The sequence below is a fragment of the Anarhichas minor genome, unplaced genomic scaffold (assembly GCF_050575085.1).
Source record: "Anarhichas minor isolate MPS153535 unplaced genomic scaffold, ASM5057508v1 ptg000090l, whole genome shotgun sequence".
NCBI lineage: Eukaryota > Metazoa > Chordata > Actinopteri > Perciformes > Anarhichadidae > Anarhichas > Anarhichas minor.
Genome location: NW_027466536.1, coordinates 2,488,317 through 2,505,801, shown reverse-complemented (window position 1 = coordinate 2,505,801; position 17,485 = coordinate 2,488,317). Strand labels below are relative to the sequence as shown.

The 17,485-nt window shown below is 42.5% G+C and overlaps 1 protein-coding gene across 2 annotated transcripts in view; it reads right to left on the bottom strand.

Moving 5' to 3' along the window:
- The window catches only part of cdh13 (cadherin 13, H-cadherin (heart)), a 171,427-nt gene that overhangs the window by 98,508 nt on the left and 55,434 nt on the right, over positions 1 to 17,485 (bottom strand). For both annotated transcript variants that reach the window (XM_076082241.1, XM_076082240.1), the window contains exon 3: positions 10,264 to 10,442. In XM_076082241.1, coding sequence (XP_075938356.1) covers positions 10,264 to 10,442 — 179 coding nt within the window. The remainder of the gene's footprint in view (positions 1 to 10,263; positions 10,443 to 17,485) is intronic.

Below are 17,485 nucleotides of genomic sequence, written 5' to 3'. Positions count from 1 at the left end.
CAATGTTTTGCTGAGTTAATATACAGTCCAGTTTCTCCGTGCTTTGTTGACATAGCTGGGCCGGCCGCCTGTGCTTTTAGTGCGTGTACGTGCACGTGAGCGTGCCCCACTGGCTACTTCATGGCGGTTAAAGCTGATGACCCGACCAACGGCGTCATCGAGAAAGCATAGCTACCATCTCAGGTTTCCCCTCAGGTAAACACCGTTAGCTCCGCACTGCTGTAGTTTGCACTGTTAGCTTTGTGAGCGAGCATATTGGGCTTATATGATATTAAAATACATTCTCAACCAAAAGAAGGGTTCTTTTTAGGCTTTACGAGTGAATGAGATATGGCTGTAAATCTACTGTGCTTCTGTCCTCTTTAATAGAAAGGCGGGAAAGCGAGGCCGACACCCACATAGGTCACTCATGGGTCTTTGACAATGGACGCAGTTTGCATTGCGTTTTCTGCCAGTTCAGTGCACTTTGCGGCGTGGAGGTCTGATGGGGGGGAAGTAGCCGACCCGGCAGCCAGAACAACGACGGACACCGTCAGACCTCTTCACCTCTTCACCTCGTGACTGCTTAACACTACAGACGAAATGGGAGCGGAACTATGGTCGCATGGCTGGTATATACATCGCAAGTGCGAACATAAGAGGGGCCTGTGCTTAGCAAAGGGCGCAAAAACAACATTCACATAAATAATGATCTAATAATGATCTGGGATTTTGACTCATAAATTGACTAAATCCGTCAAGCATTATTCCTTTTCTATTACTCTCTTACAGGCTATCAAATTGGCAACAATTAAATTGTACATCAAGACATTTTGTAAAGTCATAATCCTTTTGTGTTTTCTAAAAGTAATCACGGAATAATGTGTCTCTGATTGACTCCAAAATCTCTCTTAATTTTAAAATCTATTATCAAATTTGTCCTCCATTGTTCCAGCCTCTCAGTGTCTTATTAATGATCACATTTTTCTCCGTTCTCCTTCTTACTTCCATTTTACCTGACTCGTCCGACCCGACCGATCTACCTTGTTGTTCTCTTTGGTCCCAGGCTTTCATTGACTTCTGTCAGTGAGACTCAATTAAAGCAGAGAGAAAAAAAAAAAAAAGAAAGATTAACAACACACACTTTTACCCACAATGCCCAGGGGACTCAATTTGTCTTGAGGAATACGCTGCTTAAAAAAAAAAAAACTGTGATTGACACCTCTAACCTTCATTGGGATGTAATCTTCATCTTTAGCACTCAGAGATCTAATTAATTAGGGGGAATCTCATTTCCTCACTAATGCAACTGGACAGAGGCGTGATAGAAGAGGGAGAGAAGGGAGGAGGATGGAGAGAAGGGAGGAGGAGGAGAGGAAGGTTCAGATGGAAGAGGAAAGGAAGGGGAAGCGCATTTCATCAATGCCTGTGAACGGTGTCCACCTTGTTCATTTTAGAGAAGAACAAGAGAGCGTGAGGTGGTTGGGTTCAGACCAACTACACTGTATTGATTACAGCTGCCAGAACTCTGGCTACTGGCCATCACATAAGGAGGCACTCCAGTAACACTCCTTATAATGGGATCTCTTGGCAATGTACTCAAGTGTTTCACTTTCTTTTCTGGACTTCTTTTCTGTGTTAAAGCCATCAACTACAGTATGTTTGAGGGAGTTTCATCCGGTTGTTTTGTCTTCTTGCTGCACTGCAAACAATTGTGTGTCAATTTAAGAAGTCATTTACAAGTAATTCACATGAATCTTGAGTGACTCAAAAATAAAACAAAATAGGTTTAATTGGCTGTGGATGCATGTACCTTTCCTATTTAACCATGACAAAACCTTAACTTGTTGTTTTACTGTAGCAAATGTCAAGTGTGTGAACAGCAATAAAAGACAAGCCTATAATAAGGGATTTCATCCGACAGCAGCCAGTGGCAGCTGAAATTTGATGTGACTTAGCTGTCAGTAAATGAGCAGCACAATGTGAGTGAAAGTGGAATGGTTGTTGTTCATAACTGGACTTTAACGGTTATATTTCTGGGGTACTGGTATAGCCAGCAGATATCCGGGCCAAGACTTCCTTTTTGCTGCTTATTGTTTACAGTCTGATTAGCAACTTGCGAGACTGGATTTAGAGTTAAGGGAAGTTCATTTTTAACCAATAAAAAGCTAAATCATTCAACCCAAGCCTGCTCAAACAGGATTAGACAATACTACTTGGAGAAGAAACAGAAACCAGAATGCTTTTGATACCAAAATCTTGTCCCTCTGTCTACTGATACATATGAATGCAGAAACTGTTTAGAGAGATTACACGAAGTGAGAAGGAAAATTAAACATATTTGCACATTCATAGAGTCTGGATCTTTCTATGAGAGAGAAGATGCAATGTTACGAATTTCCAATGAGGTATTTGTACTTTTTTATGGAAATAGTTCCTTATTAGCCAAATTATTACAGCACCTTTATGTCTTAAAAAGTGTCTGGAGGGGAACCTGAACAAATTAAACATGCAATGCCTTATATGTTAATAAGCCTTTCACAAAAAGACAATCTCAAATGTAAACATGTTATGTACTGTGAAAGTTTCTTTGCCTAATGTATTATTCTGAACCTTCTCGTCTAGATGATCTCCATGTGTTAATATAGTCCTCATCTGAATTCATTATAGCAGCCATTGAGAAACATTTCCGATATTGAGGGCACTGGAGACCAACACACACACACACACACACACACACACACACACACACACACACACACACACACACACACACGTCGTGCACTAGCCAAATTAAAATAGAAACGCAAATCAATCTCAAAAGATCATTGTGTTAATCATCAGCAAATCTATCAATTTAGGGAGTGACAACCAGCTACGCCCCCCCCCCACCCCCACACCTTCTCCACAGTACATGCACATGAGGTCCAAACTAAAGCACGATATGACTTCACAGCATCAGCCACTTCACACAGGAAGCAACCGGGTACAGAAAAAAATAGTTTGTATCGATTTTTTCTGAAGGGTAGAAAGACCTATGAATATATTTCACACTACTCGTAGTCCACACTGGTTGTAGTTCATTTATACACACTGGCTGTAGTTCTTGATGCTCTCAGGTCTTGCAGATATACACTGCTGTATCTTATAATGACTTCCACACAACTCTGAAGCTTGTGACTACAGATATGGTTGAAAAAGCATCTCGCTGGGCAGTGAATACAAAGTGCCTCGGCTATACTTTGTTGTTGCTATGAATAAAATACCTACGCTGTAGCTAAAAATGATTATCCATCCTGCTGCAGTCTCTTCGCCCACGAAGCTACCCGAGTCTCACTTCTGCATTAAGCTGGCGACTGGAGGCTGCATCTCTTAGCAGATATCGCACCGGCACTTCACACTCTCTCTGATCCTTCGTCCTTCTTGTCGGCCACCTCACAGGCTGCGCTGCACCTCTTCACACTGGCTTGCCATGCCTCTTTTCCCCTTATCCACTCTGAGCCTTCTGGACCTCCCAACTCTGTCCGTACTCGCCTGCATCTCTCACCACCCAGCTCATCTACTCGCACCTTTCCAATCTACAGATCATAATAGGGGGATGAAAGGGAGTTTATAAACTGAAGTGCACATCAGATCTGCTGTAATGAAATCGTATCAATGTGTTCCCCCCGTGCTGTGTGATTTGCATATAAATGACATAATGTAATAACTCTCTCAGGCCTCTACCTGGGAGGAGTAAATATCTCTCCGTCGGCTTTGTCTCGTTGCTGTGACGCGAGGAAACGAGACGCTAATTGAAGAGAGGAAAGCATCTTTATGTGACGACTGACATTCAATTATGTTTGGGGGATCAGATTAGGTGGTGCCCCCAGAAATGTTTCAAAACAACATTTTGCAGAGCGGCAACTCCGAAGGCAGCCGAGGATGTAATTTGAATGGCTGCTTGAGGCCCGCGCTGAATGGCGCGGCTCTGAATGGAATCACTATGCTATGACCTGCGAGTAATTGGATGTCCAAAGTGAAGTGTTGACAGAGAGGGGGAAGCGAGGCTGACAGAAACAAAAAAAAAAGCGATAGACAGTGAAACAGGGAGACAAAGAGAGAAAATAAAACTAAATGAAAATCAGTGAGAAGACAATGCAGGGAACAGGCACGACAAGAGGTAAAAAAAAAAGAAGAAAAAAAGCACAATAAAGGGGGAAAGAATAACAACAACGAAAGCAGAGAAAGTGAATGCGGTTTTCCACGGCGGGGAATCTGCCAGAGCTTCAGTTGTCATTCATCACAGCGCACAGGCATGTAGCCACTGTGGCCACGGAGCCAAATAAGCCATTAGACAGGATAAGCTTTCTTATCAGCCCAACGCTGTCAGGGAGCACACTGCCAATGTCGCACCAAACAAACACCGGGTCACTTTACTTACATCCATCATTACATAGGATACTGCTGATCAGAGATAATTGTGTACATCCATCCATCTACCTGTCAATCTGGATTTTTTTTTTACCCGTTAAGCATAACCGAGCAGGTGTTGTAAAGTAAACACATTTACACCGCAGGCAACAGGAAGGTAAGTCCTTAATATATCGCTGACAGACGATGTGCGTGCCTTAGCAAAGAATACAGCCCATCCTGGTTATCGTTTATGTATACAGTTAAAACAGGCTGCACATATTCAACTGACTCAGAGCGTAGAATAGCACTTTTGTGGTTTTCCTATAGTGATTGTTAAAGCACTGCTATTCAATCTGAAAGTCACCTTCAGGTAGAAAGAAAACAACATGTTGTACTGTATTGTTTGTTAAGATGTGCTTTTCTGTCTGACAGAAGAAACAAAATGGATTTAACAAGCACTCACGACGAATCTCCACAGATGGAAGGGAATAAAATAATAACTCAACTTGCAGGAAAAGAAACATGCAGTTTTTACCTGCTTGAATACAAACATCACAATTCCACCACACACACACACACACACACACATCCATTTTATCTCCATGTAATTCACCTTTGTAGAACATGGAAGGGGACGGAGGGGTCGGCCGACTCCATCGATTGGCTATCCTTAGCAGTGACAGCTCCCAGATTGGCCAGAGAGCATTAGAGAGTCAGAAAGTCACACTGCCATTAGCAGTCTGTCCTCTCTGGTTACAGCCTGCCTGCACACAGACAGTCCATAGACTGAAATAGATCACAAAGATCGGTGTGTGTGTGTGTGTGTGTGTGTGTGTGGCATCGGCAGATGGCTGTGCTTGGAAATGTGATCACTCTATCGCTGTAGTAGCTTTAAGCATATTCTGCATGAAGTTCAAGCCAATAACCTCAGCTCTCCACTTTGATTTTTCTTATTTAGTGTGTGCTATTACCTCTCAGATCAATGCCCGTCTAGACGTCAAGGCACGCTTTCCACATCTATTTGCACGTGTGTCTCCGTGTGCTGGTAGATTGGTATTCGCAATGTCATCAGGGCAGTATAAATCAGAATACATGAATTACATGTTACTGTATATGAGTCACGAATTCAGAGGAGCCTTGTTATTGTCCAGACCACGGGGACATTTACCGTGCTCCCTGCCTGCATGCCTCCATCTTCCCAGCTCTCTTTTTCTGATTCACATCTCCAATCCTCCAGTTCACAAGCCTCTGAAAAGGATGTACTGCAGTAGGGCTGTGTGAGTGTGAAGTGGTGCAAGAAAGCACGGTCGGCTCAGAGAACTAGGGTCTGAATGATAATTCAGCCAGCTGAGTTTTTTGGGATTAGTTTTCTGTATCATGCACAGTAGGAGATCTGACAGGGGATGAGGCACTGTTAACAAAATGACTAAAAGGCATGGCCCTTGTTAATCTATCCAGATGGCGTTGTATCCGGACTTAAAACCGAATTCCGGCTTCTATTTTAAGCGGCGCAGCTTTTCTAGCCTTTACGGCACTCGTTCAGCGGTGCAGGAAACACACCGACCAATTCCACGCGTAGTAAGTCACATCACGTGATGCTGCTCAGCCAGTCAAATGTGTATTCTGACAAATTTCACGACTCGAGTGAGATTTAAAGGGGGAGAGACGAGGAAAAAGAACGAAGAGTGGGAGAATTACGTGAGTCAGAGAAGTTATTTCACATGACGTTCTCCAAAAGGAGAAAAGTGGCCAGAGAGACCAGAGTCTTTAACCAAGAATGGACAGACTCTTTCAGGTTATTCTTCACACGGACAGTTTAAAACCAGTATGTCTCATATGTTCAGAGACCGTGGCGATAAATAAAAGCGGTAATGTGAAGCGCCACTACGAGACAAAGCATAACTCTTTTTAGCAAACTTACCCACTCAAATCCGAAATGAAGTCACAGATAATAAACTACCCAAGAGCCCAATAGATCAGAATCCGAACACATTAATTCACTAGAGGAACAGAGCTGAAACAAGTGGTTTTTAATAACCACAGACAAAGTCCCTGCACACACATTTCTCTTATTAGAAGATGAGGAAAATATAATATTGAGTTTGATTGACATCACTTCACACTGGAATTAAGTGACTTTAAAGCTGCAGGACAATTCAGTTAAATTCCATTTTTCTAAAAATTAAGTAGTTTATTTTAAGATGCACATTTTCAAAAGCCTTCTGTTTTGTAATTTATTCTTTAATCCAGCCCTTGTATTTAGTTTGTATTATTTATAATTCATCCAGTTCAATTTGAAATCTGATAGTAAATATTGTTGAGATATTTTGTCAACTGAACATTCTTTATTTGATTTGACAGTCACTTGTTGACTACATACAGACGTTAATACAACTGTAGGCTAATTCAATAAATATGGCACTAAATCATAACGCCAGTTAGACACTATTGTGATGTTCCTTTGCATGAGGACATTCTCTCTAACTGGACCTCGTTGAACTTTAATTGAATACCCCAGGGCTATTATTTATGCCTCTATGATGGATGAGGCTGAAGACATCATTTGTCCAAGTTTAAATTCACAGATTTGTTCATTTAAGCTTGGACAAACTTAATTCCGTTCTATCTTTCAGAAAGATAACACAACACCTCACACAATGTCGCTGTCAAGCTGCCCTATGCTTGCCTCCACACAGGCCAAAGAGGGTGGCATGTTGGTGAGAGATTTCAACCCCAATACCGATCAGATGTCTATCAGTATATTGACTTTTCTGATACAATTCTACATTTGACAAAAAGTCACTCTCCCTCTGTGTGTGTTGTTATCAGAGCTTCTCCTTCTTTGTTTACATAGGTGGGCCGGTCGAGCTTGCTTTCAGTGCATGTTAGTGCCTGTGGGTGTGCCCCACTGGTTTGCTCACATTGCCACACCGCATTGCTCTCAAACAAGCGTAGCACCCATCCTCAAGTTCCCCCTCAGGTAAACACTGTTAGGGCTGTTAACAGCGTTGACATGTTGAGATGCAATCAACATGCTCCCTATCTGGGATCTGGCACCTTTTAATTCCAGTGAGTGTAGCACAGGCATGTGTTTCCATGTGGCACACTGCACAGCCTCAGCTCGTCGGCAGACACTTTCAGATGTTCGCGAACAGGTGAAGATGGACATTTTTGTGAAGCAGATTCATTTCTTCTAACAGCGTTCGGATGATTAGGAGATATCTTCTATGTGCATTCAGTGAAAGATATGAACTTACGTCTTTTTAGACTCATCCCCCCCCCCCCCCCCCCCCAGCAATACTAGCTGTCAGAAATTACAGCCTACCATTGATCCAACAGCGTCGTGTGTCAGAATAATATCAGACAGTGAGGGGAGACGTGCCCAAAGTGAAGTGAGGAGAAAAACACAGAGCGATGGAGTAAATGTACATATCAAGACAGGGTTTTACACCAAAGAGAAAACACGAGAGGGGAAATCAAACTGATTTTCGTGTGACAAAATTGATTTTCCAATTTCCTCCAGAGTGCTTTCTGCTTCCCCCGGAGTAGGTGAGATATCTATCCAAACACACTCAAAGCTCCACCTGAATTATGTGAAATTTGGACAACGGAGGGGCAAAGTTTGGTCATCTCTCGCTTTTTCTTTCTTCGTCTTTGTTTTGTTGTGTAAATCTCTCTCTTTCTCTCTCTGTCATACATATACAGCACACATATGCTGTACATGCTGTCTCCAAAAAAAAAAAAAAAAATATATATATATATATACTGCATGACAGATGGAAGGGATATGTGACATGCCGGAGCCATATTTATGAGAATGTGCTGAAGTGGCTGGGCTTAAATCTCTTCAGACCTAGACGAGGACAGTTGAGAACTTATGCCTTCTGCAGCTCCATCTGGCTCTGCTGACTGAAGAAGTATTACTTTTTCTCTCTATTTTATTAAAAGAGATGCTGCACTGCGGCTGGACTACTGCTTAAATCCCAGAGGACATTTTCGAAAAATCCAGCACACTAATGAATGATGGCGGTGTGAGGGGGGGGGGGGGGGGGGATAGATACTTGTAGATACAAAATAAAGACAACATGGCACTTCGGGCTTATACAGCTGTTAGGTGGCCACATCTTTCACGGACTGTGACACCACTCATACTTCAAAAAGGACTTTTGAAAGAAAGATTGTTTTGTGTGTTTTAAGTTGCTGTAGAACACAAATGAGCAGAGGAAAAACAAGGAGAAAACACTAATGTCAGGGAGGTCTTTGTCACAGCGGTAATACTTCATGAAGAGAAGATAAACTGGAAAATCCTCAGCCGTCACGTTTCTTTTTTCTAAAGCTTTTATAATCCTGTTCTGTGGGAAGAACATTAAAACACTAATGATGGACTGTTTTATTAAAACAAAAAGGGTCAAAATCAATGTCCACACAACTCCACACCCCAGATATTTCATTTTCAGACTTGTGGTCTTTAGCCCCAACCCACGCTGACGCAAGTGACATCACTTGAGGCAAGTTATCAGACTTCACGCAGCCCCCTCTGGATCCACAAAAGGCTTCGTACAACGGCTTCGTAGATCTCAAGAAACTCAAACTCCGGCTCCAACCGGTTAACCAGGTAATAACAGAAAACCCTCTCCATATCTCTTCATCAAAACAAATGGAAATCTGACAGGAACAGGTGTGCAATCAGCTCTGTCCAGACAGCTCCCAATGAGAATCAACTGAAAATGATGTGTCCGGACAAACTCAGTGTGGCCGCTACCTAAGGTGCTCATCAAATCAGCTGTGTGAGTGAAATAATCAAACTTGACTCCAGCGTGAATCTGCTCCACATACAGAGACAGCAGACTTGGGTCTCAGGTCTTGTTGACTTTGAAGGACTTAATAATAACTCCAAGAGTTTATCGACGATGGAAAATAAAGTGATCTGAGATTTATTGAGGCCACAAACAGGCTGACAATTTGGCTGCGTGTGCCTACTTTGAAGGCATTCAACTGCACACCAACACCAGCCGGTTAGTGGTTGTAATAAATCTCGGCTGCCGACGGATGGAGGAGTACTGCTGTTGTTTTGTTTTTCTTGTTTTTCTTTTTCATGGATCTTTTGAAAAATCCTTGAGATAATATCCTTGAAAAGGCTCACTATCAAAGATGAGAAAGACAAGCATACATCTCTTCAAACATTCAATCGGCTCAGAGAAGCAGCACCAACAGTGCTCGCTGCATTGATTACACTACATCTCATTTCACCGTACTTTTAATCAATTACACCTCTATCAAACAGTTTACTGTAGCTCGGGGAGCGGCTCATCAGACCGGTTAGCCGCCATGGTTCCAGCAGTTCCGGATGGGAGGTTTTCAGCCGGGCTTGTTGGACACCACCAGAGCCGGCGGATGAGTGTGTACCACCTCAATTAAACTGTGCGCTAAGTGTCTGACAACAGCTAATATTCCTCTTCCACCAGCGAACCCAATCGATGTTCTGGCATTCGTCACACTGCTGAAAAAGCAATCATCCCGTTGTCTCGCTCCGGTTAGACGGGGGAAATGGAGAGACTCTCATCTGGCTTCTGCGCCCGCTCACTGGAATGCACCAGCGCTTAATCTCACAAAAGGCACACACATGTGGGTGGCATACGACACACACACACACACACACACACACACACACACACACACACACACACTGTACACACTTTCTTCACTCTACTCACTGGCAAGCATTGATGACATGTTGCGAGAGAGTAGATGTACCACAAAACAAAAATGGCAGTGACACGTGTAAGGCTTGTGACAATAAGCTGTCCAGCAAAGAGCCACACTCCACTTGGAACACAGTGTGACACAACGCGCACACACACACACTTGACGTTTGTCAAGTCAACCCACCTCTCTGTCAAGCAACTTGTCGGAGATGACGGTGACAATGTCGCCCCTTTCCGCATCGATGTAGAACATGTTCGGGGACGGCTTGTCCGGCGACTGCCTGACGATGTTGTAGCGCAACGCTGCGTTATTGGTGGCGGGGTCGTCTGCGTCGAACGCCGTCATCGTCATCACCGTGGTACCTGGAGTAGACAGTGACAGACGGGGGGTTGAGTCTGAACTCAAACATACTTTTCATTTGAAACATGTGAGAGAGGGGGCTAAACGCTGGTGTGGATACCGCATTTTAGAAGACTGAAAACACACTTTTAGAAGATGCAGCAGGAGTTGCTTTTGGATTCTGGAGATTGATGAGCGTTATTCATTGTGTAACCCAAACACAATTTAAAAAAGCTCCCCGAAATATTTTGAAATGAAATGAAACAGGTTGACATCAGACTCTTTCTAAAGGTGTGCACATTTTGACATTTTCTATTTCAAAAGCTTTACCTTCCTACACTATAGATGCACGTTTTAAGCTAGAACGTTTTTTCAACCACTACTGGAACACATGTTCATGCTAACACAGACAGGCTTGTTTTCTACATGATATTTCTTATCAATGTGTATTATGATATGCATCTAAAATGAGAGCAATCATAGCAGCAGATGTTTGAAAAGAGCAATTTCAAACTACTGATAGCCGCTTAAAAAGTTAGCCTTTCCCAATTATGTGTTTTCTCCCCGGTGTCAGCTCGAACAGCATGGCGCATTTGGTTTGGTAATGGGAACAAAAATGGAAATCTCGCCCGCCGCAGCTGAGCTGAAATGGGAGGCAATCCTTGACACACCCTTAACCCTCAATCTCTCCCTCCTGTCAGGGACGAGACTCTCACACAGATTCAGCGGGACACACTCGATCCACGCATACAGAAATGTGCACATGCAAATGGACGGACGTGCGCCTCGCCCGCACACACACACACACACTTTAGGTTGTGTCACTTCTGAGTGGTGTTTTCCATTTCTCCATTGCGGGCAGATGTGTCTATAAACTGCATCTCCGTCCAGTGCTTCATGTTATTGCTGTCACCCGCTTTCAGTCAGCTCACCTCTGGTTAAAACATCACCGCCTGAATACCTCCTCCATTTGTTTAGGCTTTAACTTTGACTCGCTCTCAGAGAGATGCGTGACTGCATTCTGATGAGACGGTGTGCTTCCGATACAGATGGATACTTCTGAAATGTAGAACTGATGTGTGTGTGTATGTGTGAAATTTGAAGTAATTTTTTTTTTTCAATGACGCTTTTTTTTTTCCAAACAGTATCAAAGTATTGTTGTTGATTTGGTCATACGTCTAAAATGACACAACTAATCAATGTAGATGATTCTGCTTTCATTTTGTTTTTTTGAATCAATATTCGAGTGGGGAATTAGTTTATGAAAGTCCTGCCTGTGTTGCCTTACATAAAGCTGATTCAGTTGTGAAATACTTAAGCCCACTGCAGTTCTATGTGGTTTCTGACAAACTCCTGGTAATTTCTTATTTGACCCACATAACTTAACGAAACATTCTCCTAAGCACCAAATAACAGCACTGCGTTGCATGGCTCATAAACATCGATCTCTTTTCATGATTCTCTTTAATACCCGATAGTACTTTGCCACAGTGCATTAGCCAAACTATTCAAATAAGACACAAAAGGGCTACTGGAAAATATGCAAAGTCTACATTAAATAATAATGGCTTAGTTCCAAACGTTTTTAGTCCGGTTGAAGGTAATGAGGGGCAGAGAGGTGTGGGTTTTATCCCCTTGGCATTTGCACTTCAAGGTGAACCACTAATGGTTAAGTAAACCAGTAATCCTTCCTCTGCAGAATAATTACACAGTCCCATCTCCCCCATTACCTTTACTCTGTTCCACTTCACACCTCGGAAGCCACACTGTCAGAGACGACTCAGTGAGCCTGCGCACAAACACACACCGTATTGCACTCAGACACACCAACCAGCAGCAAATTAGTGTTAAAATATGATGACTAAATTGATTATCTTGAACAGATCTCAATGAATTATGTTCTCATTCCGCTGGCTAACCAAGGACTCTTGAATGCAACGCAATCATATGCCATGTTTTATGCGATATTGGAGAGTGGCCCTCTCGATCCTCACTGTCTTCATCAGATACCATAATTCCACTCACAAATGAGTATCATGTAACCAATAAGCATTCAGTCAGTCCGGAATGCAAGTATCAGCATAAATCAGCTTGCATGATAAACATCTAGCGTGCTGTAATGGGACAATGGGGCCGGGTGTAACTTACACTGATGTCTGTTGTGTTTAATCATAACATGACATCGTGCAGGTGGCCTCGGCGAGGACTCGTTGCCCTGTCCTATCAGCTTCAGCCTCTGGCGGGAGCCAAGGTCCAATCAATCTTAACTGCATTGGATGGTTATATGGTGAGATGGATGTGAATGCGCAGGACCGCCATTACCTCGCTATCACTTGGACCCATCTGCCGTGCGGCTGGATGACACCAGCTCAGACCGGATGAGGAGAAAAGTGATGTGATCGCGATGGAGACGGCAGAGAGAGTCTGCAGACACACTGTCTGCCGAGTTACCGTGTAATGCGTTGCACGTGTGCGGTGCTCAATCAACAGAAAGAGGAAGATAGAGAGCAGGACTATGAGGTGAAAACATCACAGATTCACACAGAAAAAGAAAGCGCACACAGAGGCACATGTTGTGGATTGATTTCGTCACACGGGCTGGTGAGACACGGCGCTCTTGCCTCCAGCTAACTCCTATATCTTTCTCAAACACCAAGGGAAATCAGTGGGGGGGGGGGGGGGGGGGGCGGCAGATCTGTGGGTGCCACCAGGGAACTGACACAGTGTGAAGAGCCAAGATGAAGCAAGAGAGCGCAGTTGATTTTTTTTTTGGTGTTTTTTTTTAAACAAGGATAAATGTGATGCTAGAATGTGTCTGAGTCTATGTGCGTGTTGTGTGTGCACATGCACTGTCTAAGCGTCAGAGATCCACATGAGTTTGCGTGATTGTAATTTTATTTTAAATTATTCAGAATGTACGCTGGATGTTCAAAAAGCTGAAATGGGATTTCTATTAATCAGACTCGAATGGCTGAGACAGAGTAAGAGCTGACCCACTCTATTCTCAGGTGTGGATGAGATCAAAGGGAGATCAAAGATGAATCCTCTTATCCAATACCGACACAGTTGAGATTGTACACGACTATGAATTGCACGCGTATAAGTAGCAGAACGCAGTGGTAGATGGAGACGGATAGAAACTTGAAATCTACAAAAGTAGTGGAAAACGCCACCACTAAACATTTGGTTAACCTGCAACTGATTTCTCATGATTTTTTTGGGCCCTTAACAGTCACATTATCTCCGTCCATATTTACTATGTAGTCAGGCTACAGACTCAGAGGTTCTGAGTAATGAAAAGTAATATTAGATTACTATTAGATCACACCGAGAAATGTTGCAACAGGGGCGGCTGCTTCAAAAACGCCCCTTGGCAAAGCGAGTGGGGCAAAACAGCTGATGAGCTTGTTGAGCGAGGTTGTGTGTGAAACCAGGCGATAAAATGACATCGAGCTCTTGGTGTTGCTCTGCTGTTGAATGAAGAGAAGGGGAGACATAATATAATTTAGTTTAGTGTAATTAAAAAAAACGCTAATATCATTGTCCGTTCCTGCCATATCTTATGCAATAACTGTTTTATTTTTCACAGGATTTAACCTTGCTTCTCTCCTCAGATTTTCACTTATATCTGGTTATATTTTTTCAGAAATCACAAACAAGAAAACAACTTCAATTTTGTTTCGTCCTTGCCGCCAACAAGACACTACTTCGCAGGGAGGAGGCGGGTTAGCAGTTAGCTGATAGCAACTAGCATTCAGCCAGAGCAAACCACAGCGCCGGGAGTCACAGCGGGCAGTGGCCAGCAGCAGCACTGGGTCTATTACGGCTGCAGCAGAAAGTTTGATGATCCTGCGGGAAATCAGGGCAGTCCCCCGGGGATCGAACCCCCGGTGCTGGGGTTTGCAATTGCTGAATTTGTGTTTTTACAAGTCCACTCACTGAAGGTCGGTCTCCTGAAGCTGCCCCCACTAAAAAAACTGACTAGTTTCTGCTGCTTTTGGATTTAATCCAATAAACAAACTACCGAAACGTTCATGGACCGCACAGCCCCCCGGTTAGCGGCAGAGTAAAAACACAAACTAGGCCGACGCCAAGAAAATAGCAGGGTTATTTTTATCTGATCTCCAGGTTTCAACTGCTTGGTTGAATTTTGCATAAAAGAGAATAACTAAATGATGTTTGCTTGGACAACAAAAGCTTCAAAGCACTTTTCATCACAATACATTGTTGATGAAACAACTATTCAAGAGTAACAGTGACATATCCATCTATTTCCACTCGCGTCTAAAAGGAGTCTCCTTGTTACACGCAGCAGTCCTGTCTTTTAAGTGGTGAGGTGTATATTGGTGATGCAGCGTTCAGCAGCCGGGCTCTCTCTGTGACTGAATGCTGCATTGTACTCGGCCTGTCTGCGCTGTTTGCCTGCCTATTGTAAACAATACACCACTCTTCAAGTGTTTTGAATCCCAATCGTCTGTTTGCCTCTGTGTCTTTTGTTAAAGCTGTCTTTCAAAGAGATGATTCTAAAGACCGGTTTCTTTTTAGATCAAATCCCGTCATGCTTGCACTGGCAGTGGCTGTTGTGTGTAATCTGCAGTAGCGCTCTTTAAACCTTTCCAAATTTTAATTATTTTCATTTTTTCTTTCATTTTATTTTACCTTTTACTTGTATGCACCAAACTACAAAGTGAATGTTTGATAGTCTGGTATATTAGTACGCAGGCCTCCTCGATGCTTCCCTTGTAGCCTCTTCCTTTCCTGTCAGAACACATTTCATTTCTCCAGCACGTTAAACTGATTTGTATACCATCATCTCTTAAGTACTACCAGCATATACACTGGACTGGATAAGCTATGTTCTTAAAGGAAACCTAAGTGTACGCCAGTTTTATATGAGCATTAAGTGACTTTATATAAAGATAAGAACACAATTGCTTGTTTATCATTAATAAAACCTGCTATCATTACTATAACCCTATTCTATGACTTAATTTGAATGTAAAGTTGTATGTGTATACAAATATAAAATTGCTAGTCTCTGGCACAATTTTTATTACACCCTGAAATAACACCTACCTTCAAAAACGTCCATCTACAGAAGTGCCTTTGCTGCGGTTATTTATATTACAACGTATTTTTTTCCTTGTTAAATAAACATAAATTGATTCTTTGACTATATATTCCTCTTAAAAGTATGACCTCATATCACAGGTTTCAACCATGTCATGCTGACTTATGGTTAAAGAAAGAGTGTGTGTCCTGACACATTGCTAACAAACTGTGAAGAATAACATCCACACCGCCCTTTGGCTCTCTGGACTGGAGGCAGGACTTGTAAGTTCAACACAAGAAATGACTGTGAACATCGTCTCATGCAAACACAACTGCTCAGATAAAATGATTCCTTTAGGTCAAAATGTTCACCAAAAGGTCATTCTTTGACAACCTCTACCCCGGGGATGTTATTCCACTGCGTTCTGCTTCATTTTCGCCACAGTGTGAACATCTTTTCATATTGTGCCCAGATCGATCTGCATCTTGATTCTTATTGTGATATTTCTCATTTACAACACAAATAAGAATCTATGTTTACAGCTCGGGGGTGAAGCGACCGTTGATTTGAATGAAGTTTCACCATTCGGGCTAGTTGTCTTTAAATAAATGAATTTAGATGCAACAGCGTTGACGGCTGAAGCTGAGGATGTGCAGAAGTGTTAACGAGCTCTGCTGCAAAGAAACTACATTTGAGATAATGAGCAGCAGAGCTGACAGTCACATGAATAGAGAGAAAAACAGTCCGGCTCCCCTTTCCGGCCCCCTCCACAATGCAGTTTCCTCATTCTATCTTCTCAGCCCCCGTCTGCTCAGGCCACAGCTGGACCAGTGGCAAAATGAACAATTCATGCTCGATACAACACAATGTAATCCACAAAGGAATGACAATAAAATACAGGCATTCAGCATCTTATGAGGGAAACATATTGAAGTTACATACAATCTCTAATCCTGATGCTATATGATGAAGAGATAAATACATACATTTGTGCTATAGTGGTTGTGCTTATGCACAGTTTACAAACAAGGATTGACAGAGGGACGGTTATTGCTTTCATCACAGCATACCGATGACACATTTGCTCACGAGAATACAAATAACTGGCTAATGAGAATATAAATAACGCAAACGCTAATGAACAGAAGAACCTGCAAAACAACTCTTCTATCTAAACAATGACAATCACAGCCGGGTAATGAAATCATAGCTTAACTTGATAATTGAAAAAAGTAATTGAATTGTATTAAGTCATTTGAAAGGGGGAAGAAAAAAAAAGACTGGGAGTGGATCGCTCATGAGAAAACACTCAGAATAACATTTACATTGCAGATGTTCATGTTTTTAAAGGAGCATCCGCTTGTTCATATGAATTGACTGGCCCATCACTGGGACAATGCATTTATGCAATTTAAAGTCCAAAAAAGCAATTATTTTCCCAATAGTTCAACCTGGTTAAACTAACAGCAGACCTCTCTACATGTATTAGTTTTTCATCAGAATGCATTATGATTCACCACAATGGACCACTTGAAATGGTTCAAATCTAGAGTGCTTGAAACAGCCAAATGAAAGTCACTTCCTAACACTGGCTCCAACTCCTTCTATTCTGTCCATTGTGTGACAACCATCTGTGGTCTCCACTCTACAGCACAATTAAGGTATAATCAGTGCAATGCATTTTTACTATGTGCTTCTTGTTTTCTTCATCAATCCAATCATCAGTCCATTCATTTTGATTTGGTTGGATCTCTCTTGGAACACTTATTCATGATTATGGGACGTGTATTAATGGTAAATGGACTGTACTTGTATAGCGCTTTTCTACTCTTCCGACCACTCAACGTGCTTTTACACCACATGTCATCATTCACTCATTCACAGCCATTCATACACTGATGGCGCAGCTTGCGGGTGCAATTTGGTGTTAATTGTCTTGTCACACATCGACATGGACTAGCGGAGCCGGGGACCGAACTGCCGGTCCTCTGATTGAAGGATGACCCTGCTCTA